This window comes from Haliotis rubra, unplaced genomic scaffold (genome assembly GCF_003918875.1).
Source record: "Haliotis rubra isolate DU_JTF1 unplaced genomic scaffold, ASM391887v1 Scf134, whole genome shotgun sequence".
Classification (NCBI taxonomy): Eukaryota; Metazoa; Mollusca; class Gastropoda; order Lepetellida; family Haliotidae; genus Haliotis; species Haliotis rubra.
The window spans coordinates 1,801,829-1,828,672 of NW_025765270.1; the positions used below are offsets into that span (position 1 = coordinate 1,801,829).

The window sequence follows — 26,844 nt, forward strand, 5'->3', positions numbered from 1 at the left end:
ACCACACTGCACGTGTTGGACGACATCCCTTCATGACTATGTTTCTAGGACCACACTGCACGTGTTGGACGAGATCGCTTCATGACTATGTTTCTAGGACCACACTGCACGTGTTGGACGAGATCGCTTCAAGACTATGTTTTAGGACCACACTGCACGTGTTGGACGAGATCGCTTCATGATTATGTTTTAGGACCACACTGCACGTGTTCGCTTCATGACTATGTTTCTAGGACCACACTGCACGTGTTGGACGAGATCGCTTCATGACTATGTTTCTAGGACCACACTGCACGTGTTGGACGAGATCGCTTCATGACTATGTTTCTAGGACCACACTGCACGTGTTGGACGAGATCCCTTCATGACTATGTTTCTAGGACCACACTGCACGTGTTGGACGAGATCCCTTCATGACTATGTTTCTAGGACCACACTGCACGTGTTGGACGAGATCGCTTCATGACTATGTTTCTAGGACCACACTGCACGTGTTGGACGAGATCGCTTCATGACTATGTTTCTAGGACCACACTGCACGTGTTGGACGAGATCGCTTCATGACTATGTTTTCTTCATGACTAGGACCACACTGCGTGTTGGACGAGATCGCTTCATGACTATGTTTCTAGGACCACACTGCACGTGTTGGACGAGATCGCTTCATGACTATGTTTCTAGGACCACACTGCACGTGTTGGACGACATCCCTTCATGACTATGTTTCTAGGACCACACTGCACGTGTTGGACGAGATCCCGTCATGACTATGTTTCTAGGACCACATTGCACGTGTTGGACGAGATCGCTTCATGACTATGTTTCTAAGACCACACTGCACGTGTTGGACGACATCTCTTCATGACTATGTTTCTAGGACCACAGAGCACGTGTTGGACGAGATCGCTTCATGATTATGTTTCTAGGACCACACTGCACGTGTTGGACGAGATCGCTTCATGATTATGTTTCTAGGACCACACTGCACGTGTTGGACGAGATCGCTTCATGACTATGTTTCTAGGACCACACTGCACGTGTTGGACGAGATCGCTTCATGATTATGTTTCTAGGACCACACTGCACGTGTTGGACGAGATCGCTTCATGACCATGTTTCTAGGACCACAGAGCACGTGTTGGACGAGATCGCTTCATGATTATGTTTCTAGGACCACACTGCACGTGTTGGACGAGATCGCTTCATGACCATGTTTCTAGGACCACAGAGCACGTGTTGGACGAGATCGCTTCATGACTATGTTTCTAGGACCACACTGCACGTGTTTGTGTTGCACCACCAACTGTGACCTTGTCATTTAACAGAAATACGATTCACTGATAACACAATCTGTCTTGAAGAGAAAACATACTGTCAATTAAAAAGCAACTTCCTTTATATCTTTGTCAGATGAAATGATGTGTTTGAGTGTATCACACCTGTCATCATTGACAGCGACTATTTCCATCATCGGCACCCCCTCTCCCTCTCCCACGACGACCTCCCCGTGGTTCACGGCCCAGGGCTGCACCTCCCCCCGGGCCTGGGTGCCGAACACAACAGTTCCTAGGAGACAGAACCCCCCACACACGTAGAAGACGTTCCGCCATTCCTCCTGAGTTTTCTGTTGGGAGGGAAAGAACACACTGAGCAATTAGATGTCACCGTGTAGACAACACGGTACAACATTGGGTCGGCAGTTTCGATCACACGCAACATCAGCAAGTTTTAATGATCCTATCAATATAACTTGTATGAACTTGAAACAAAATTAAAAAATATAACACCATTTAGTTTTCTCAGCAGTCATTCATTTAAAGTGGAATTTACTTTTGGCATTGCATCCGACGTAATAATGATTTTTCAGTACCAATAGAACCATGCTAATTTTCTACAGCATAGAATAGAACTTGTGATATCTCACGCCAGTTCCTTTTAATACTTGTACCCATGTTCATGTACTTTGTTTCCATAAATCGAAAAACTCGTATTTAGTAACGTACCACCTGGGTTTATCCAAGATCGAAGTTTAAGCAAGGGAAGCGTTTAATAACCAATAAGATCCTACACAGACCCGGAAACAGCACAGCCAAGCAATAGGCCAAATGACGGGTTTTCCGGTTTTTGTTTCGTCTCTATCTAATTGACTGCAGCTTGCCTATGGCATGAAATCTTTGCCTGAGAATTCAGTGATTGACATTGTGACAAATATACCAATCAGAGTAGGATTACAAGTTATTAGCCACGTCCCCTCACTCATAAAGTCTCCCAGACGAAGAGCTAGTTGGGGACACTCTGATGGTAGGAGAAAAATCATAGGAAATATAGTCATATAACAATATTATCTTCAATAGCACTACATACATTTCTCTGAACCACATTGGAACGTAACTTATAAAATTAATGTATTTATTCCAGTATAATACATGACATTATAAAATGAACAGATCACATCACTGTCATCTGGAATAGCACTACATCAACTGTCTCAGCATATTTTATTTTAATCAACTTGAAAGTGAAATAGTTTTTATAAATAACTGGAGAACAGGACGTTTTTATAACAGTTTAGGCAAATAACTGGACAACAGGATGTTTTTATTACTGAAGATTATTTGAAGACGTAAGTGTTGAATTAGATTTTACAAATAACTGGAGAACAGGATGTTTTATCACTGAAGATGAAAGTGAAATAGTATTTATAAAATACAGCATAAACAAAGTAAACAAACGGAGAACAGGATGTTTTATGATAGTTATTTTTCCGATGACTTTTTTCTCCAATCACCTACATTCTAGCCGGATGACCCTACGGGTGCGTTTGTATTTTGTTCCGTGTGGGTTAACGAATGTCACACTTACATTAGGGGTGAAAGCTCCGGCGATGAGCGGTGCCACCATTCCTGGCAATGTGGAGACAGTGCTGGAGACACCTACCAGTATACCAGCATATCTGAAAGTTGACAGGAATCTTTCAATTTCCTAGGTAAGGTTACGCGTTGTCTGTTCTTTATGTAGAGAAAAATGGAATCTTGTGTCGAGAGACAGTGTGTCAGTGATTGTTCTTAAAGGGGCACTGATCCAGAGCGATTAATGGTTCGCGCAAACAATCGCCCAGCTACCAGGTGGTCAGTTCCTGCTCCTTCGACCGTGACAGACACGGGGACTGGGCAGCTGTCCACCTTGGCAGAATTTCTTCAACCTAAACAATGGGACAATAAGAACTGCGGATGTCTATCACATGCCCTTATTTCAAATATCCCTGGTAGTTCTTGTCTTATTGTAATAAAGTATCCCAGCAGTGTAAGCTTTGTCGGAGTTTCTGATGCGTGGATGGCATGCTGACCGATCCATCTTGATTCTAGTTATGTTTTTTACCTGGATATTAATCATAACTTCTTTGTGTGGCATTGTAAGAAGTTAGAGAGACAGATGAGGACAAACGTTATGGATGAATAAAGGCGTTGTTATCCAGCAAGTTTGTTCTTATCTCATACTAATCATGTCACGTGATACTGTGGTGTCTATTGACCTAGGATAATAAAAACACACGTCTCATTTATATGAATCCGTAAACTAAATCAACCTCACTTTTTCACTGCTAGGAAAATCTTAAAATTTACTTCGGGTAATAGGCATATACAGTTTTGAACTTTAGTACACAGCAAATGCTTACATGCATTATTTCTTATGAAACAATGAAGCTCCGTTCGTATCCATAAAACAGTGTCTACCCCTAAGTGGTTTTAGGCAATTAAGATTGCATGCAATACAGCGATTACTGCTCTCTTGCTAACCGATGGTTGGTGGTATAACCCCACCCGACCTTGTTTCTCATCATTCACTTGGTGGTCAGTTAATGAGTTTATAACAGGTATAATTAGTGGTAACACCACTCAGATTACCCGACAAAGGTTCCCATTTAGCACTTCTCGTGTCTGGAGTAAATATTCAGCATTATTAATTAAGATCTGGTATGACAAATGTATTACATGTTATGTATGTACGAGGAGATATGGGATGGTTCGACTGTCAGTTTAAACTGTATCCGGATGCTACCCGACTGTGGTGTAGGTCACAGTGAATACCCACGACTAGACTGACCTACAGAAATCACCAGTGGTCACTTACAAGAGGAAAGTCCCGGGAGAAGAAGCTACAACGTATCTACAGTGAACTTGAGCTGATAGACCTGCTAAATACCACGGACAAATCATCTACATGGGTTTTAAATAACATTTTACCCAGACTTGTCTCTATTGATCAACAACGTTGGAAGGACAGCGTCCAGTCAACACCAAAACTGAGAACTTTTAAACTTTTTAAGACTGAATTGGACACTGAGGGTTACACTCGACTTCCAAGATACCAGCAAGGGATACTTGCTTCCTTAAGATGTGGCTCCCTAAAACTCGAGATAGAAACGGGCCGATACTGCTCCCGTCTTATTCCCGCTTCACAATGCTACTGCAAACACTGTACATACCAAGTTGAAGACGAACACACACTTCCTCTTACACTGTCCCTTTTATGACGATATCCGTACTTTTTATTTTAAGAATATGTTTTATAATACTCCTGTAGATACTACCATTATAAATAACCATTGTAATTTGCCACGTTTAGGAAGCATGTGCCTCAAAATGTTTATGCGTAGGAAATTACTTTATGTATAATATAACAACAGACTTAATATTTTATCTTTATATGTGCATTTCATCACTTAAATTCCTTATATTTATATTTTTATATTGTGCCTATGTTTATAATAATATGTAACATTTTATCTCTTTTTCCATAGTTATAAAGTTACACTAATTTTGTAAAATACAGTTCTAACCCATTTGGGGGGCATTTGTACCTTTGCTTTTATAATAATCAAACTGCTGTATTTTAGCTCTTGCTGTACAAATGGTGAGACTTTAATAAACTATACTGTATTGTATTGTACTGTATTGTATTGTATTGTATTGTATTGTATTGTACTGTACTGTACTGTACTGTACTGTACTGTACTATACTGTATTGTATTGTATTGTATTGTATTGTAATATGCGCATATAGTGCAGCAAGAGGAAATATCAGCCGAGTAAATAAAACAAACATCGATTAAACCATTAACCAATAACACGCTGATTGATTAATTACTAGATTTACTAACGTATACTGAATACACCTTGTCGTAAAGTGCCTGTGTATAAACGTCTTTCCTTCAAAGGATTAACAGCCAATACGTTGATTGATTGCTCATTGTTGTCTAACGAACTTTCAAAAGAATGGTGGACATCATGCAAATAGTTGTCAGGTGCGCTGTCATGGTTGACAATGAGACTATACACCAATGTGAAAAACCGGAAACAGCCACGTGAGCAGTTAAGAAACCCTCACTAGTTATTACTTCTTTGAGTTGCATGTAGAAGCTTGGATCGACCCATCGACTGCAATAAAACAGTTTTCTATCAATAAAAATCGTTCCTGTGCATCACTAGTTTTAACGATTTATACAATATTTTTGCATATTAGACTGTTAAAAGACACATGACATGGAACAGGTTTCTTTGTCAGCTGCAGATGAATGGCATATCATACCTTTATGCTGATATTGATGGATACATTCCTCGATATTATTGCTATAACTTTAGTCGGATTTAATTTTTATATTTTGTACTTTTATTCATTTTACTTTTTATTCATTTGTTGTAGCATTCTGCAGAATCATTCCACTTCATTTTTTAGTCGTGCATTTCGATGAGACAGACAACATACACCAGATCGCACTTAGGGCGTGTGTGTGAAACATGACTCACGTTGGCAATAAATCAAATGTCTAGATATTACAGTCATGTTATAAATTCACTAAAAACAGATCGTGTACTTCTTACGAAGTTCCCAAATGCATACAAATATGATAATAAATTAATTAAGATTATAAGACAAAAATATAAAGACGTACATTGACTTCGGTTTTTTCAGTCCTACCATATATTTTACCACTGGCAGATGAAGTTAAACATCCAAATGGTTTCATTTGTTATCATAATAATGAAGATGTAAATATTATTGAGTAAAAAAGATTACATCATTTTTGATCAATGTCAAGATATACATATCATACTTATACTACCGATTGCGTTTGAAGGTGGCGCAGCAGAGATCGCCACCCAGTCAAGAATTCTGGGAAATCATCCGGGTACTCGCAGGGAAGAAACAATAACAAAAGCAGCAACCAGTCCCGGGGAACTGTACAGTGTCCCTTTAACACCACAGTCACCAACATACTGGGTATAGTATGCCGGCCTGGGATTTATTCTAACCCGGAATCCCAATCAGGAGTCACCTACCTTGGTGCGAAGTCGACGAAGTTGACGAGGTACCCTGCCGTTGACACCCCCATAAACCACATGGCTGTTGTAAGCAGAGCGATGGCGACATAGCGCCGTTCAGCACCCACGAACCCCGTCCCTATCAGACACGCACCTGCTCCCAGGAAGGCTGGAATTCCAGATAATCAAGAGATGGTAACATGCATACAGCCCTGGACAACAGTGTCGGGTCAACCTGTCGTCAGTATGTATACACCAATGTTACCGTGTATGTCTCTAACAACACTCACAGTGTGGACGCGATACATCATGCGTCATACATCATGATCACTGGTGTGTCATGCACTGACATCCTGTTACACTTCTTTGACAGTGATCACTGGTGCATCATGAACTGACATCCCGTTACACATCTTTGAAAGTGATCACTGGTGCATCATGCACTGACATCCCGTTACACATCTTTGACAGTGATCACTGGTGCATCATGCACTGACATCCTGTCACACATCTTTGACAGTGATCACTGGTACATCCTGACATTACACATCTTTGACAGTGATCACTGGTGCATCATGCACTGACATCCTGTCACACATCTTTGACAGTGATCACTGGTGCATCATGCACTGACATCCAGTGATCATGCCATGAGACGCTGGTGATCACTGTGTCACACATCTTTGACAGTGATCACTGGTGCATCATGAACTGACATCCTGTTGACATCCCGTTACACATCTTTGACAGCGATCACTGGTGCATCATGCACTGACATCCCACATGTCAGTGACCCTGGTGCATCTTTGACAGTCACACATCACTGGTGTGAATCCGTATTAGTGCGTGGATTCACTGTTGAACGTGCTTTGCTTGACAGTTACAATAAAGACATACATGTATAGTAGAAGCATTCTATATATTCTATACCAATCAACCACCAATTTTGTTTAGCAATGCCAAATACCATTAGCCTAGAAAATGTTTCATCTTTTAACTTTGTTAAGTTGCTTTTTCATTGGAAACCATATGAGTGAGTGAGTGTTATCCCGCACTAAAAATTGTATATTTTTTGTTTATTGTTTAACGCCACACTCTTCATTATTAGAGCTATATGGCTGGACCAGACAATCCAGTGATCAACAACATCGATCTACCAAGTCAGCGAGTCTGACCACCCGATCCCAGTTGTCGCCTCTTACGACAAGCATTTGTTACTGTGAAGATCAATTCTAACCCGGATCATCACGGGCAAAACTATATGAATGTATAAGTGACACTGACCGACAGTTTGGAAGATCCTCCGTGTGGCCGTAGTGCTGAGGTATTTCCTTGACCGCAAGTAGTCAGCCAACTGACCAGCTATCACAGAGGACACGGCCTGGCTAGCAAAAGCGATGGATGTCAGAAGCCCGTTCTTCAAAGACGAAGAAATATACAGTTTATTATATATTGATTTACGTCGAGCTCAGCAATATTCCAGCATATTCCAGCAGCATGACGACGGCCTGTACATAATACAGTGATTGATATCATCACATCTGATCGACGTCTACGACAATCATAGAAGTCGGCGAGCATAACCCCTAGAACCTCTAAGTAGCACTCTACCAGTAGCACCTGCTGCGTTAGGCGAGTTCTAACCCGGCATTCAAATGGGCGTTGGAGCGTGAATAGGTTTATCCTGCTCTTTTAATTATTTCATTTACATGGTGTGATTTCACCACTTTGATAAACCAATGAGGCCTGGCATGGTGATGATGAACCAAGAAAACAATAGTCAGGTTTTTGAACCTATACACATTGTGCATTTTTTCCTTGCAGGTCAAAGGGAGGCAACCGTTTGCCGAACTGCGCGACCTACACGACTTGGCCCATGTCATCTTTGGGGCCATCTTTTCCAATGACATATTTATCTCATAGAAACTCTCAACGTTGATGCAATAATATGTTATTTAGAAAACAAACAAACAATCAAATGTTCTGTACCTGAAAAAGTCACAAAGTATCATTTGATGCATATATACAATTTTCAAATGTTTTCTCTCATTAATTGTATATTTTCTATTAATCATACAACGCGACGTGAAGTGAGAGTGTTTGGTGTCAGACCTGTGTGGGGACTGGAAAGACACAGCTCTTTCAGCTGCCATGTTGACAATTGTTCCCAAACATTTAGTCAATGCAGAAGTTTTCTAAATAATAACATCACTACTACAGGTTTAGCAATGCTACTTCCACGGTATATTGCAGAGAAAATGTCACATAAGATGGGATACTGTAGTCGTATACTCTGTGTTCACGTTTCAGATGTAGTCGTTGTTTGAAGTCGTTGTGCAAGATGTCGTCGTTGGAAATATAGCCGTTGTTGTAAATGTAGCCGTTGTTGGATATGTTTGATCATGCCATTATATGCATCGTATACAAGTGACACTGTACGTACCTCAGCAATGTCGAAACTCAGCACTTCTTTCAGATACGTCGGTGTGATGGTTGTCAGTGTATATGCCGTCCAGTTGAAGCACAGTTGTGCGGTGAGACATGCCCACGTCGCTGGGGACGTCAACATTGCCACCCACGGCGTTGGCGGACTCTGTCACAGGTACAACACCATCAACAGCGAGATACTATCATACAAATGTCCAAACAATAGGGAGCATGGTGCTATAGTAACACTGAACTATTTCCAAATTAAAATTTACGTGTGTACCAGTGTGAATACACCTCTTGCTTATTAATCCGAAATATTACACGTTTATCACGATCCAAATATAAGTACTCTTATCCCAGTACGGTAGTGGTTGCATCACGAGCAACTTCAGTTCTATAAGATGAAAGAGACTTCATATAATATTGATAAAATTAATCTTTGCAGATAATCTTAAGAATTTACCTAATATGATACCCGTGAAGAACTGGTCTTCAGCAACTCATGCTTGTCGTATGAGGCGACTAACGGGATCGAATGGTCATTTTCGCTGACCCATGACATCGTATACCAGTTGCGTAGGTTGATGCTCACGATGTTGATCACTGGATTGTCTGGTCCAGACTCGATAATATTCAGATCACCGCCATATCGGTGGAATATTGCAGAGTGCGGCGTAAAACAACATTAACGTTCTGCTACATGGACAGGTTAGATTTACTTAGAATATTGTACTTTAACAGAGTATATAGAAATAAGCATGTGAAATAAAAGTGTTAAGATCCCACTATCATAGCTTACCTTGGTGTCTTTCTCCCCGATGCTCCCTGTGATGTAGTTTTTCTCCTGCTCTGAGATCCGAGGATGCTGAGACGGTGTGCTAGCGACGGTACAGAACCACATCCCACACCATATGACGGTTATTCCACCTGCAGAGTATATACAGTGTATGTACGTGAACCATATCCCATACCATATGACGGTTATTCCACCTGCAGGGAGTATACAGTGTATGTACGTGAACCACACCCCACACCATATGACGGTTATTCCACCTGCAGAGTATATACAGTGTATGTACGTGAACCACACCCCACACCATATGAAGGTTATTCCACCTGCAGAGTATATACAGTGTATGTACGTGAACCACACCCCACACCATATGACGGTTATTCCACCTGCAGGGAGTATACAGTGTATGTACGTGAACCACACCCCACACCATATGAAGGTTATTCCACCTGCAGGGTATACAGTGTATGTACGTGAACCACACCCCACACCATATGACGGTTATTCCACCTGCAGAGTATATACAGTGTATGTACGTGAACCACACCCCACACCATATGACGGTTATTCCACCTGCAGGGAGTATACAGTGTATGTACGTGAACCACACCCACACCATATGACGGTTATTCCACCTGCAGGGAGTATACAGTGTATGTACGTGAACCACACCCCACACCATATGACGGTTATTCCACCTGCAGGGTGTATACAGTGTATGTATGTGAACCACACCCCACACCATATGACGGTTATTCCACCTGCAGAGTATATACAGTGTATGTACGTGAACCACACCCCACACCATATGACGGTTATTCCACCTGCAGGGAGTATACAGTGTATGTACGTGAACCACACCCCACACCATATGACGGTTATTCCACCTGCAGGGGTATACACAGTGTATGTACGTGAACCACACCCCACACCATATGACGGTTATTCCACCTGCAGGGGTATACAGTGTATGTACGTGAACCACACCCACACCATATGACGGTTATTCCACCTGCAGGGAGTATACAGTGTATGTACGTGAACCACACCCACACCATATGACGGTTATTCCACCTGCAGGGAGTATACAGTGTATGTACGTGAACCACACCCCACACCATATGACGGTTATTCCACCTGCAGGGAGTATACAGTGTATGTACGTGAACCACACACCACACCATATGACGGTTATTCCACCTGCAGAGTATATACAGTGTATGTACGTGAACCACACACCACACCATATGACGGTTATTCCACCTGCAGGGTGTATACAGTGTATGTACGTGAACCACACCATATGACACACCATATGACGGTTATTCCACCTGCAGGGTGTATACAGTGTATGTACGTGAACCACACCCCACACCATATGACGGTTATTCCACCTGCAGAGTATATACAGTGTATGTACGTGAACCACACCCCACACCATATGACGGTTATTCCACCTGCAGGGAGTATACAGTGTATGAACCACCCAACACCATATGACGGTTATTCCACCAGGGGTGTATACAGTGTATGTACGTGAACCCCACACACCATATGACGGTTATTCCACCTGCAGGGAGTATACAGTGTATGTACGTGAACCACACACCACACCATATGACGGTTATTCCACCTGCAGGGGTATACAGTGTATGTACGTGAACCACACCCCACACCATATGACGGTTATTCCACCTGCAGGGTGTATACAGTGTATGTACGTGAACCACACCCCACACCATATGACGGTTATTCCACCTGCAGGGAGTATACAGTGTATGTACGTGAACCACACCCCACCATATGACGGTTATTCCACCTGCAGGGAGTATACAGTGTATGGTGAACCCACCACACCATATGACGGTTATTCCACCTGCAGGGAGTATACAGTGTATGTACGTGAACCACACACCCACACCATATGACGGTTATTCCACCTGCACGGGGAGTATACAGTGTATGTACGTGAACCACACCCCACACCATATGACGGTTATTCCACCTGCAGGGTGTATACAGTGTATGTACGTGAACCACACCCACACCATATGACGGTTATTCCACCTGCAGGGTGTATACAGTGTATGTACGTGAACCACACCCACACCATATGACGGTTATTCCACCTGCAGGGTGTATACAGTGTATGTACGTGAACCACACCCCACACCATATGACGGTTATTCCACCTGCAGGGTGTATACAGTGTATGTACGTGAACCACACCCCACACCATATGACGGTTATTCCACCTGCAGGGATGTATACAGTGTATGTACGTGAACCACACCCCACACCATATGACGGTTATTCCACCTGCAGGGGTATACGGTGTATACAGTGTATGTATGTACGTGAACCACACCCCACACCATATGACGGTTATTCCACCCATGTACGTGAACCACACCTGCATGACGGTATTCCACCTGCAGGGTATACAGTGTATGTACGTGAACCACACCCCACACCATATGACGGTTATTCCACCTGCAGGGTGCACACCATATACGGTGTATGTACGTGAACCACACCCACACCATATGACGGTTATTCCACCTGCAGGGTGTATACAGTGTATGTACGTGAACCACACCCCACACCATATGACGGTTATTCCACCTGCAGGGTGTATACAGTGTATGTACGTGAACCACACCCCACACCATATGACGGTTATTCCACCTGCAGGGTGTATACAGTGTATGTACGTGAACCACACCCCACACCATATGACGGTTATTCCACCTGCAGGGTGTATACAGTGTATGTACGTGAACCACACCCCACACCATATGACGGTTATTCCACCAGAACTTGGTGTCAAGGTCGACGTCACTGCACTTTGAGGTCATGGGAAAGGTCATGAGGAAGGTCGGACGATAGTGAATTCCTTTTGTTCCTGACTGATGGCCCAGAGTTTTTGGCGCCGCAGAAATACTGCATATGCACAGCCGCCAATCGTGGAGCAGGTACGGTTTGGCGGGGGTTCAGTGATGGAGGTGCCTCTCACATGACTGTAAACTTGACCTTGTGACCAGACAAATTCTGAATGGGCAACGGAACATCACTGACATCTTAGACAATATCACTTTTCGATGACCATCCTTGGAACACACGGCCAGTGTTCATTGACGGCAGTGCTAGACCACAACCGTGCACGTTTATTGACGGCGATGCTTCCACAACGTGCACGTTTATTGACGGCGATGTGGTACCACAACGTGCACGTACTGAAGGTGATTTCTAACGTCCACCTTTTGCCCGTAGGGTATACCTCAACCCCAAGGAGCATGTTTTGGAAATAATAGATCGCAGAATACGCCATCGAGGCCCCCTAGTACAAAATCTCAATGCATTGGAACAAACCCTCCTTCAAGGATCGAACGCTATACCCCTCAACGTCAATTCAACGTCTGATACTCTCAAAGAGGAGGAGGGGTAGGGATGTCATTAGTGGTTAGATGAGGTTACACCAGATATTGACATTGTACTCTCCGTTATTGATACTTAAGTGATTTCTTGAGGGTTGTATGCCAGAATCCTTGATATGATCACATTGTTAACGTAACACCATAGTTCTTAGCACGACACAATGAGTCAATGTTGTCCCATGTTTACTCCTATGAATAAACTACATAAACTATATAGAATATGGGATGTGCCGATACATTCGTTCATGAGTATAATACAAGAGCCACACACACGTCGTTTTCAAGTGCAGCTATCTTCTACGCCATCTTATACATCATTCACCTTATGTACATTTTACATGAATGCACCAAATGTGATAGATCACATAAATGTTTTTTTTTGCCTTTTGTTTAGTCCTTTCTCAAATTAACAATTAAGTGAAATGACAAAAGAGTAGTATTCTTTTACCTGTTATGGTATAAAACATAGAGCCCCATCCATTGTCGAAACCGTACTGGCATAGATAATGGTCCCTGTGACATGACGAACACGGCAATACTTCCCAATCTTTGGACCTGTAATATAAACTCGGTTCAGCATAGAGGCCAGGAGGTCTGGGGACACGTGAAGTATTGCACAACGGTACTACTGCCAATGGGCATCGATGTTCTGGACGGTGTATGTGGCTATGAGCCGGTATGCTGTTGTCTGGGCGCGGTGTCTAGGGACAGCGAGGCCGGTAATAACGTGATCTTGGGCGCGGTTGATGTAGTTGTGGTACGTCAATGGGCAAACAGTAAACCGTCATTAGTCTGGATTATTAATATGGGGAAAAGTATATAGTTTATACGTTTATATTCATATAATGAATATGTTTGTATGATTATTTTGAGTCTTCGGGAGCAACCATACATTGATTTTAGATATGCACGTGCTTGGATCAAAGGCGAGCATCACGTGCTCTTGCTCTCTTCTTGCAGCTCGATAAATCAAGTGATTTCGTTATAGGGCCTGATCAACTGACAGCTGCTTAAAGATTGACGGCAATGCTAGACCACAACGTGCACGTTCATTGACGGCAGTGCTAGACCACAACCCGCACGTACTGAAGGTGATTTCTAACGTCAAGAGGAGGTAAACAACTCTACCTTTGCCCGCCAGGAGTACATACCCAAAGAGCATGTTTTGGAAATAATAGATCGCAGAATACGCCATCGAGGCCCCCTAGTACAAAATCTCAATGCATTGGAACAAACCCTCCATCAAGGATGGAACGCTATACCTCAACGTCCAATTCAACGTCTGATACTCTCAAAGAGGAGGAGGGGTAGGGATGTCATTGCGGTTAGCTGAGGTTACACCAGATATTGACATTGTACTCTCCTTTATTGATACTTAAGTGATTTCTTGAGGGTTGTATGCCAGAATCCTTGATATGATCACATTGTTTACGTACCGCCATAGTTCTTAGCACGACACAATGAGTCAATGTTGTCCCATGTTTACTCCTAAGAACAAACTACAGTTTTATATAAAATAGGGGATGTGCCGACACATTCAATCGTGAGTATAATACAAGACGCCACACACACACGTCGTTTTCAAGTGCAGCTATCTTCTACGCCATCTTATACATCATTCACCTTATGTACATTTACATGTATGTACCAAATGTTATAGATCACACAATTGTTTTGCCTGTTTGTTAAGTCCTTCTCAAATTAACAAAGTGCAATGACAAAAGAGTAGTATTCTTTTACCTGTTATATAAAACATAGAGCCCCATCCATTGTCGAAACCGTACTGGCACAGATACCCCGACATGACGAACACGGCAATACTCCCAATCTTTGGACCTGTAATATAAACTCGGTTCAGCACAGAGGCCAGGAGGTCTAGGGACACGTGAAGTATTGCACAATGGTACTACTGCCAATGGGCATCGATGTTCTGGACGGTTGAAACTTTACAACGGGGTTAGGTTGCAGGAAGTTTGGTGTTCTGGGAACTGATCGAAACCTGTACACTAGTACACTCAGAGGCAGATGTTTTGTGACACACATAAAACAGAGTTTCACTTATACTGCGGCGAATGATATGTTTATACATGGACAACAGTTCCATAATACAGTAACGATCAACAGTCAATAAGAACAGCGCACCTAGTATACCCCAGTAGGATCACAAACAAGTTCACATGGTAGACTGACTGACTGAGTTTGGTTTTACGCCGCTCTTAGCAATATTCCAGCAACATCACGGCGGGGGACACCAGAAATGGGCTTCACACATTGTACCCATGTGGGGATTCGAACCCGGGTTTTCGGCGTGACGAGCCAACGCTTTAACCATTAGGCTACCCCACCGCCCCTCACATGGTAGAGGCCGGGTATCTTCGGCTCATTGAAGCCATTATAGGTCGATGACAGTTCTAGGGAAGATGAGTCCATGTCCGAGGAAGGATTTGGTTGAGTTCCTGCAGCGTTGTTGGAGGATTTGGATGGTGTGGTAAACATAGCTCCATTTCACCCCAGACGTGTTCATTGGGTGACAAATCAGGGCATCTAGCAGGCCAGGGCAACATTAACATTGATTAAGATACTGTGTACAGCATGGGAAACGTGTGGTCTGAGCTTATAGTGTTGACACGTCACTCCAGGACTGTTCTGGTGCAGCAGAATGTGGTGTAGAGAACTTACAAGTACACTCACGTGTAGAGTCGTCCAACTGTTCTGGCATATGATGAAGCCATTTCCCCCGCTGTGATATTCTTGAATATTGCTAAAAGCGGTGTAAAACTACAGTCACTCACTCACCCACTCTGGCATATGTACCTCTGTTGCCAGGTATGGTACGGTCTGTAAAGGTTGCTACCTGGAACCTTTGTCGGAGTGTAATTTTCAAATCCATCATGCTAGCGTTAGTATCGGGCGGCCACTGCAAGGGCAGTCTATAAAATGACTTATACACTAAAAACGTCACCATGAACGTGTTTCTATGGACGGTGACTCGACAAACAACGTCATTCTGCGAGGCATCTGACTGAAACATAACTATAGCCCTCCATCATTGTCTCCGGACGGATTGATGAAAGAAATCAATAGAGGTTTGAATGATAGTTAGCAGTAGAGTATATACGAGTAATCCAAGTCTCAAATACACCTATCCACAACATTATCACTACTCATGCCTAATTCCAGCGGACCGCTAGTGGTCGTCGGGTCTTCAAGTCTTCACCAATATTACCTGAAAAGGACACAGCTATCAACTTTGTCCTCTCTAATGGCGGCGCCCACCTGCCCCACAAGGACTGCATAGTCAACATGTACACACCCTAGGGAAAAGGTAACAAAACACACTTACAGTCGTCAGTCATATTACAATACACAAATGATGTTCCTTGTATCATCAACAACTGAATATTACCCGGGGTATCTCCATTGTACTGAGCCAACTACCCTGACTATTTGAACCAGCTAAACCTACTTACGATGAACTGTATATCTCTAACAATGTGCAGGTTTAAGTACAATACTTCCTATGATCCTAAGTCTTTCATCTGGATGCAACCAAGCAGCATAATGCTGCAGGTACAGGTAGCTAATTATCCCCTGATGGTAAAGAGCTTCATCAGCCACCACGCGGGCATGTCTTCAACATTAGGGGATGGTGTTCCTTCCTTTGCCACACAAGAGACAGGCAGTGACGCTTTGACAGTTGACAAGTCATGGCTAAATGTCATTGTCCTTACTTTCATTGTCCCTGAATTTCGTCATGCAAGTCCTATTCTTGATGGTGTTAATAACACGTATCATAAAATCAAAATCATGACAAATACAATTAGACAGTCTGCAGCGACGAGGTGCCTGTATACCGTTACTTCATTAACTAAATGTCACCCGTTCTAAACGTCTGTCAGTTTGTGCTGTATGATTCACAGAGCGCGTGCACTTCTATCTAGAACGTATAGTCCGTTTGGCTCAAAAGCGGACCGATGAATTGCAATCTAACTCGAAAGCTAATAAACATAAAATACTCAATGAAACACTGATCATGATCAAAACGTCAGACCAACTCTGTGAGGTTTTTGCAGAATTTATGTCCTAAATATATAAAAAGTTGTTTAACTTGCTATCATGAAAATATTGAGACAGTTCACTATTTGTTACGAGGGAGGAGTGCAGAGAAAGGGACAGCCATGTGTGCGAGAAAGGGTGGAGACACCACAGCACAGATTAATGAATCAATAACTTTGTCGGCACTTGTGCACGTGCTTCTCTAACACCTGGCTGTCCCTTTCTCTGCACTCCTCCCTCGTACAAAATAATGAAATGTGTCAAAATTTTAATGATAGCAAGTTAAACAACTGTTTTAATTTTAGGACATACATTCTGCAAACGAATCACAGAGTTGGTCTGACGTTTTGATTATGATCAGCGTTTCACTGAGTGTTATATATTTATTAGGTTTCGAGTTAGATTGCAATTCATCGGTCCGATTTTGAGCCAAACGGACTATAGGTATGTAGAATGTAAACATCAGAACTTTCGGAGAGGATTGAAGATGAAATACAGCAACCAGCATGGGTTTTATAAGACAAGATGACGGCCCCCACGAAACATTTATCCTCTTTTCTTTGAAGTGAAATACACAGAAAACCTACATTGAAAGATGAACAGATGAGGAAATACGTTAACAGAAACTGTTGTCTTTCTACGATAACAAATTGCACAGTGCTATTTACCTGCGAAATGCCAACAAGCGCCCGCAGTACGTACACAAGGTATTTCGTTGTCCGGGCTCCGATTGGTAGAAGTAGAGAAGCTATGGAGCCAATCAGAATCCCGATAAACATGACGTACTTCCCTCCGTACCTTCCAACCAACCAGCCCCCTGGGATTTGTATCACTACGAAACCATAGAAATACGCGCTCAGCATTCCAGATTGTTCCCTCTTGGACCAGTAGAACTCAGCATGCTAGAAAATGGACACTGAGTGAGTGTTGTTTTAAGACGCATTAGATGAACACTCAGACTCAACATTAACTATGCGAAGGACTAGATACAAACAGTTTTGATTTTCTGTCAGAAGTGGCAGGAAACTGATTATATAATTAACGTTTAACCATTTGTATCCGGAGATATATTGAGCTGTTTCTGTTAATAAGGACACGATTCGACTAACTGTCGTTTCTTGAATAAGAATCGCCGAGAACAACAGGGGCACATTTTGAAACAATTTTGCCTGTAACTTCATATTTCGTATTGTTATATGCCCTACACAATCAATTGTTTAAGAGCAGAACTTTAATTTGTATTTAAATGAACACTTTTAATCGTTCATAAAAATTGAAAATATCTCTCTGAATTCTTAAATGCTAAAGGTACCTCATGGACTGCTGACGAACTGTTTGTAAGGTTGCTAGCGTTGCTGTCGGTGTCGTTGACCATGCAGACGATGGCCATGCTGAGGTTTGATCGACTCGACTCCAACATGATTCCCCCGAAACAACCCATCAGTGCCAAGATCCATCTCTGCGAACAACAGCTAGATCCTGTGTAGACGACACAGAAAGGATTGGTTCTATTTCCCAGTTGATAACAAAATCAATCACTGAGATGTATTATACTTATGTCAGCTCAATCGTCGTGGTCAAAGTTATCACCGGATTAAACACCACGGCCATATATGACATATTCTAAGATGCCAAATATCTTCTTTTTCTCATAATCCCTTCACTTTTAAAAAAAACTAAATATATCGTTACCAATATGTATTTTTTATATTTCTGCTGCTGGGTCAGCATGGCAATTTGTCATGAACACACCCTGGGTTGACAGACTGTCATGAACTCACCCTGGGTTGACAGACTGTCATGAACTCACCCTGGGTTGACAGACTGTCATGAACACACCCTGGGTTGACAGACTGTCATGAACTCACCCTGGGTTGACAGACTGTCATGAACTGACCCTGGGTTGACAGACTGTCATGAACTCACCCTGGGTTGACAGACTGTCATGTACTCACCCTTGGTTTACAGACTGTCATGTACTCACACTGGGTTGGCAGACTGTCATGAACTCACCCTTGGTTTACAGACTGTCATGTACTCACACTGGGTTGGCAGACTGTCATGAACTCACCCTGGGTTGACAGACTGTCATGTACTCACACTGGGTTGGCAGACTGTCATGAACTCACCCTGGGTTGACATCTGTACCCACCTTGAAGCCTAGTCCCGCCCCCCACGGGTGGAGGTGCTTGTGGCGTGTCCGTCACTGGAATCATCTGGTCAGTCTCGGGGAAGGCGCCATTACTACAGTATCCACGTTCCATCTCCCACACAGCACCGGACGTTGGGAAGCAGGACAGTCAGACCTGACAATAAAACGCAACTGATCATTGATGTTCCCTTCAGTAATAAGGGCTAGGTTTTTACTGTTGTTAACACGATCATGTAGTCCCTTCACCCTGTGCTGTGAATTACACGAGTATCAGGCGCTACCAATAGGACAGGGCGTACTTATCCTGGATGCTTCCCTTTATTAGCGCCAGCAATCTGACATCGTCAACACAATCATGTAGCCCCTTGACGTTGTGGTGGGAGTTACATGAGGGGTGGGTACTGTACGTTTATTACGAACAGTCTAGTGTCATCACTGATGGTCCGTTTTCGATTCCTATACTTTTAAACGCTTTTTGTCTGTTTCGTCTTTAGGAATGTGTTTCGGTGGGCAATAGAGTCAGGTTTTACATGTACAGCAGTTGTTGCTCTTTAAGTGAATGTGAAACCAACCCGACCGACAGTACGTACCTACACTCGCTGAATGCATACTTCGTATTGACTTGCGTCCATGCATTTGTCATTGTGTTAAAGCGCCCTACATCAGTGGCTTTCAGTGGTGAAAACACGAAGAGTTACAGTGCGCTGTGTTGCACCGATAGCCATGGGTCATACATGCATATGAACCACAAGGCTTAGTAACTCACTGATCTGTTCTGCACGATAATCAGGCCAAACTAGCACATGTCGCTATGCACCGCCCTAAGGTCATTTACCTGTGTCTAACACAGGATCACTAAAGTAAGTCACAATGATTTGATAAGTACCAACACTAGCGTTCAAAGCAGGATCACTAACATACGTCACACTGATTGGATAAGTATCACCAATAGTGGTCAACACAGGGTCACTAAAATACGTCACACTGATTGGATAAGTACCAACACTAGCGTTCAAGCAGGATCACTAAAATACGTCACACTGATTGGATAAGTATCACCAATAGTGTTCAAGCAGGATCACTAAAATACGTCACACTGATTGGATAAGTATCACCAATAGTGTTCAAGCAGGATCACTAAAATACGTTACACTGATTGGATAAGTACCAACACTAGCGTTCAAGCAGGATCATAAAATACGTCACACTGATTGGATAAGTATCACCAATAGTGTTCAAGCAGGATCACTAAAATACGTCACACTGATTGGATAAGTATCACCAATAGTGTTCAAGCAGGATCACTAAAATACGTCACACTGATTGGATAAGTATCACCAATAGTGTTCAAGCAGGTTCACTAAAATACGTTACACTGATTGGATAAGTATTACCAATAGTGTTCAAGCAGGATCACTAAAATACGTCACACTGATTGGATAAGTATCACCAATAGTGGTCAAGCAGGATCACTAAAATACGTCACACTGATTGGATAAGTATCACCAATAGTGGTCAAGCAGGATCACTAAAATACGTCACACTGATTGGATAAGTATCACCAATAGTGGTCAAGCAGGATCACTAAAATACGTCACACTGATTGGATAAGTATCACCAATAGTGGTCAAGCAGGATCACTAAAATACGTCACACTGATTGGATAAGTATCACCAATAGTGGTCAAGCAGGATCACTAAAATACGTCACACTGATTGGATAAGTATCACCAATAGTGGTCAAGCAGGATCACTAAAATACGTCACACTGATTGGATAAGTATCACCAATAGTGTTCAAGCAGGATCACTAAAATACGTCACACTGATTGGATAAGTATCACCAATAGTGTTCAAGCAGGAATCACTAAAATACGTCACACTGATTGGATAAGTATCACCAATAGTGTTCAAGCAGGATCACTAAAATACGTCACACTGATTGGATAAGTGCCAACACTAGCAAGATCGTAAAATACGTCACAGATCACAATAGTGTTCAAGATCACTAAAGTACGTCACACTGATTGGATAAGTAACACCAATAGTGTTCAAGCAGGATCACTAAAATACGTCACACTGATTGGATAAGTATCACCAATAGTGTTCAAACAGGATCACCAAAGTACGGTGATCCTATAGGTATGACTACGCATGGTTCAACGATCTTCGCCTACGATATTTACTATCAGATTGATTAGCCACAAACAACAGTTCTGTTCATTATTTAACCTAGTCACCGTCAGTAATGCCCAATAATTATGTTATGAGTGAGAAAACAAAATCGTCAAAAATATATCCAAAATATTTTTGTGTGTCGAAATCACCAATATCCCTCCAATATTGCTTAATATCTTCGAGCATCGGATAGACTGAAATGTGTGCATCGAGAAACATCATTTATCGTAAATGTCAAATTCATCTCTGAAATTATGTGAGTAAATGCAACAACGACACATTGTCTTAAAAATAGACACTTATTACAATATACAACTAGTATTCAAATATCACGACTTCATACTCATTGGGCTAAACGTCGAGGCGACACGATCTTCTGTTACACTTTAATGGCGATTTCCGTGCACATTCCAGCCGTATGTGGATATCAGTGAGTGAGTGAGTTTAGATTTACGCCGCCCTTAGCAATATTCCAGCAATATCAGGGCGGGGGACACACGAAATGAGCTTCACACACTGTACCCATGTGGGGAATCGAACCCTTGTCTTCGGCGTGACGAACCAGCGCTTTAACCACCAGGCTACCCCACCGCCCCCTGTGTGTGTCAGTGTGTGTATCTATATATGTGTGTGTTAGTGGACATGGATAACACACAAATAGTCTACTGGTGTATACCGGCCACAACAGACACTTCTGCACTCCAGGCAGACGCTCTATATACCGGGCCACGGAGAAGGTGAAACGGACAAAATGAGTTAACAATCTCTTTAATATCGTATCTTTACAAGATTCATTTTCGTGTCAGGCTGTATCCTGTCAGTGGTAGAGATCAGTGTTATACATGTGTCTTGTGACCATTCCTTGTATACTTACGATAGTTGAACACACACGCCACTCAGCATGTTTAACACATCGATGTTTAGGATATATCGTTAGGATATACTCTATGAAGCACCCAATGACTCACGCGGGCAAACATGCATATCTAATAACTTCAAGCAAAGGGTCAATGCACTATATCACACATTTTGTACTGTTGTACTTCTGAACGTACCTAGATGAAAAGAATTTGTCACCAACACTTCATCTTTATCGCTGGGAATGTAATTTCCCCTTTCTCCAATGTTTGCACATTCAAATAGCGACAGTGTTAATACAAGCAACAACAGCCTTTTCCCATTTATTAAGAAACGTAATGTAATATTTACGTAAAGTAGGTGAATGTCTCTGTGTAGTCATTTGGCTTACCGTGATGGAGCTCCAGTTGTGACGACGTCGTCGTTGTCAACCCCACCAGTGATATGCTGATCCACCTGTCACACTGCCGTAGCAGCTGTCGGCCATTCCAAGCACGCGTTCACAACCAGAGTGTGAAGATCGTGGAATAATCACGGCTTTTGTACAGCGTATCTTATAACTTTTTTGTAGGATATTTATATAGCGCACATATCCAGGCAACTAGTGCATGTTCAAGGCGCTGGTATTTTTCCCTCGATCATTGGATGTCAATCTCAACGGCACATCGTATTATAATGTAGAAAGGCTGATGATGTTTCTAGATGGAAATGACACGTCTAAAGTATTGGATCACCAATCTGACAGTGTCCCACTGGACACGTCTAGGACATCAATGTGCGTCGACGTCAACATCCACCCACTAACCACGCTGCTTATACTGACGACACCAGGGTCAGAATGACCCGTCTCACTGGCTCCCCACTGTACCCGTCCCACTGTTGGGCTAGCGATCCTAACTGTACCCGTCCCACTGTTGGGGTAGCGATCCTCACTGTACCCGTCCCACTGTTGGGCTAGGGCTCTCCACTGTACCCGTCCTACCCGTAAAAGCGGTATAGTAATAAGTGATCGCTTGAAATATAAATTGTATGAAGAAAGTCCACTCACGGTATAACACGGGAGACATCAAACAATGCGCACGGGTACGTCCAGCCGCTTCTGTGATGCCTCGGGGACATGACCCGGAATAATCACCGGTCAAGGTCAAGGCAGTTTCAAAACGGTCAGATTGTATTGGCAGGTGAGCATCTCAGTCTAAGTAGTTCATAGACGCGGCGAATATTCGGATTTAGCATTTCAGTGTAATCCTTCGCGTTGTTCACTGACAGCAGTCGTTGTTCCAGTCATGCATCAAAGATCAACCCAACTGTAGGCCAATCGATGGCTACTGATTAATATCTAATTCAGTGTTCATATTTTATACACAGGTTATCGTGTTGGCGTGTAGTGATGAAATACCACACCAAATAGAAGTGTGATACCCAGCCGCATTAAAAAGGTTATTTGTTACATCAGTAGACATGCATTCTAAAGTAATACTATATGTTATTGACTCACGGTGCACGGTCAATAGCGCTGTGTGTTATATCCCGATCATTCACCTTAAACTTTTGCAATGCCACTGGGTTGTCGCTGCATGGTGCATAAGTAGGTCACACAGTCATCAATGTTTATATTCTAGATATTCACAGTCGTGTGCACAGAGCGGCTTTGACGAGCTTTACATTGAAACACTGCACACTTGCGTGAAACCCGCAGAACGCATTTCCCCTATTGATGAAGCGGATATAACAACAGTTGCGGGTGCACATCTTGCAGAACGGATGTATTATATATTAAATACCAATGTTAACCCAGCTATTATCAACGGATATCGTCACAACACACTAACGGTAAATCCGCGGCGTACGCGGCTGAACCACGTGAAGTAAGTGAGAGAACAGGTGCCAGTAGACCCAGTTTTGCATGCTCGTCTAACGGTCTGCCATATAGATGGGAAACTCAGCCTCAAATTACATTCAGCCTGTATTGGAAACTGTGGGTGCGTGTGTGCCTGCGTGCGTGCCTGCATGTACGAACCTGTTCCCCATTATGTTGTCTAGCCAAGTGGATTATTTCGTATAAACAGCAACAGCCATACATTATTTATTGAGTTGAACTATAACTGCAGTTAAGTTAGGTTTCCCTGCTTCTGTGGTTTATATATAATATAATGACATTGTATATGTGCACACTTGGGTAGGTATACTTTTCCCGGAATTATCTATAATACATTTTCCTTACATTTCTGCTGATTATGTGGTATAAATTTCCAAATCAATCTCTGTCAGACCCATTTTGTTTAGATAATATGTATTGAACTATGAACTATCCAATTATTGTAAAACATGTACATGTGAAAAGAAATAAAGTTGTAATAAAGATCCTTGTCTTATTTAAACTAGTAACTATTTACTTACTTCCTTATTAAGAACGACACACTCGTGACAATCGTGACTTACGTCGGACTCAAGCCATATATACTTCTCTAAACATGTCGTGCCTTGTTCAGCGCTATCCATATCCACGTTTATACGGGTATTTGTCCCCGTATCTGATATCAAATAATCAAAATTGGCACATTGTACAAATAAACCGATATTATATTGGTGCATATAAGGGATATGTCTTGTACCAGTTTTCCCCACCTTTCCATAAATAGCGTTGTTTTCTTGTAAGCAGAATATGGTTATCATCTGTTTTTTTATCTTTTCTTACCTTTGTGCCTACCATGTTCTTTCTCGCATTATTCCACTCTAAGTAAATTAGCTTACAGTTTTCCCAGACATTATTGAGAAAATCTGTTTAATACTGATACTGTCCTGATACTGATAATAAATATTTTTAATTAACTGTTACATTATGCAGCATGGCAACTCTTGAGAATGAACCTTACTACATCAGGAGTTATCTCCCCTGGGGTAGCAGACGGCTTCCTTTGCTGACATGGCAGATGTGACAGCAGAAGAGAAAAGAAAGTTGGATCTAGATGATTCTGAAAGTAGTGTGACTAATGCAAAAGAGGTATCTGTAGACATGACATTTGTCTGTCTACAGTATACAGAACTTTGAAGAATATTTAGTCAGGAGTTGGGACTGAGCACTAGACAGGGGCAGGGAGGCCAGGAAGTTCAGTACTAGGGATCGCCGGCGACTTGGTCAGATTGGGGAAGATTGAAAAGAGAATTTCAGAAATGAGAATTAACAGAGGAAGTCCTCAGGTATGTAATGAAAACCTTAGACAAGAATTACAAAGACTTAACTGGATGAAAAAAGCGCGGAATTCCCTCACCATATATGAAAGATGCACAAAAAGAAAGACGTTTAAACATCTGCAACATCCCAGTGGCTCTTTCTCTCTCTCTTCAGATATTAATCGTGGCATATTTCTCGTAATTGTGTATCATATCATGCATTCTAAGCTCTCTTTAGATCCTATAGAATCATTCTACACGTGAAAATGTTGCAAATACTGCTGGAATATTGCTATGTGTAAACAGAAAATGGAAAAATGTTACTTTGCAAGCAAAAATGTTAACAAAGATAATTTTAGGTGTTCCTAAACACTTTTTAACAATATCAAAGACACGTTGTACTTGTTTTCACTAATAAAATCAGCAGAAAATATTTTAAAAGACTGAAATCATAGGAATGATTCTTTTACAATTTTACACATTCCACAACAGTTTTTCTTTGTTTTAACAGTTGAAAAATGGTGACTTTAAACGGTTTATCCTTATCTCAAAGCAGAATTTTATTTCAACCTTTCTTTTGGGCATCTAAATCACTGTTTTTGTTTTATTTCGGTATGGTCGAAAATAGGTCAATTTAACTCTTCTGAAAAAGATGCATTTCAGCTAATTATGAATGCGTTTGAGAATTTGTTTTCGTGATTTTCATAAAGCTGTGTTGTTAAACATATCTTTGATAGTTCTTAAGTAATTCATAATGGTAGGAGGGTAACGTTTCTTTTGGCGTTTAGTGTACATTTTCGCACGTCACAACCACAACCGTCTGCACATAATGTGCATCTCCACACGACAAATAAACGACCACATGCACCAAAAAACAAATTTGTGCTCTGAAGAAATGCGTTGGGTTTCCTGTTGTTGATTGATCGTGATCATTGACCTTTATCATAAGCTCAAGATCTATGGCATATCTTATCAGGACACCAGGCCTCACAGTAGACGACTGATGTATCACACGTTGCCATTGAGTGAGGTACAGAACACTTTATTGGATGATGAACAGGGCACTTCACTGAATGAGGAAAGGAACACTTTACTTGGTGAGGAATGAACAGAGCAAATCATTGAGATTATTGTTCTGGGTGAGGACCAGAGCACATTATTTATGTGAGGAACAAAACGCTTTATTGGGTGAGGAACAGAACGCTTTATTGGATGAGGAACAGAACCCTTTAATGGGTGAGGAACAACACGCTTTATTGGGTGATGAACAGGGCACTTCATTGAATGAGGAAAGGAACACTTTACTTGGTGAGGAACAGAACACTTTATTGGGTGAAAAACAGATGGAACAGGTCTTGGTCGACAAGACACCCATTGTCCAAAATGTTCAATACTCATCATAGTAGAAACGATATGAGATATGTTACCAATATGGTAAGGGGTTT

At 42.1% G+C, this 26,844-nt stretch overlaps 1 protein-coding gene across 1 annotated transcript; it reads right to left on the reverse strand.

Annotated features, from left to right (window-relative positions):
* Nucleotides 1-1,378: 1,378 nt before the first annotated feature.
* On the reverse strand, nt 1,379-23,873 carry LOC124267853 (uncharacterized transporter slc-17.2-like). The gene is made up of 12 exons (XM_046702844.1): nt 23,274-23,873; nt 19,192-19,345; nt 18,352-18,518; nt 17,708-17,941; nt 16,210-16,297; nt 14,724-14,819; nt 9,553-9,680; nt 8,767-8,916; nt 7,608-7,740; nt 6,342-6,492; nt 2,863-2,953; nt 1,379-1,624 (listed from the first exon to the last, which is right to left on the reverse strand). Exons 2-12 carry the CDS (start codon nt 19,301-19,303, stop codon nt 1,379-1,381), a joined length of 1,596 nt encoding a protein of 531 aa, XP_046558800.1. The 5' UTR covers nt 19,304-19,345; nt 23,274-23,873.
* Between the last annotated feature and the right edge of the window lie 2,971 nt (nt 23,874-26,844).

Excerpts from the sequence above, each read along its gene's own strand:
- LOC124267853 (XM_046702844.1), bottom strand. The coding sequence starts at position 19,303 with ATGGAACGTGGATACTGTAGTAATGGCGCCTTCCCCGAGACTGACCAG. Across the intron at positions 16,298-17,707 it reads CGCTTGTTGGCATTTCGCAG|GGTGTGTACATGTTGACTAT; the intron begins GTAAATAGCACT and ends CCTTTTCCCTAG. Across the intron at positions 7,741-8,766 it reads TGAGTTTCGACATTGCTGAG|AACGGGCTTCTGACATCCAT; the intron begins GTACGTACAGTG and ends TCGTCTTTGAAG.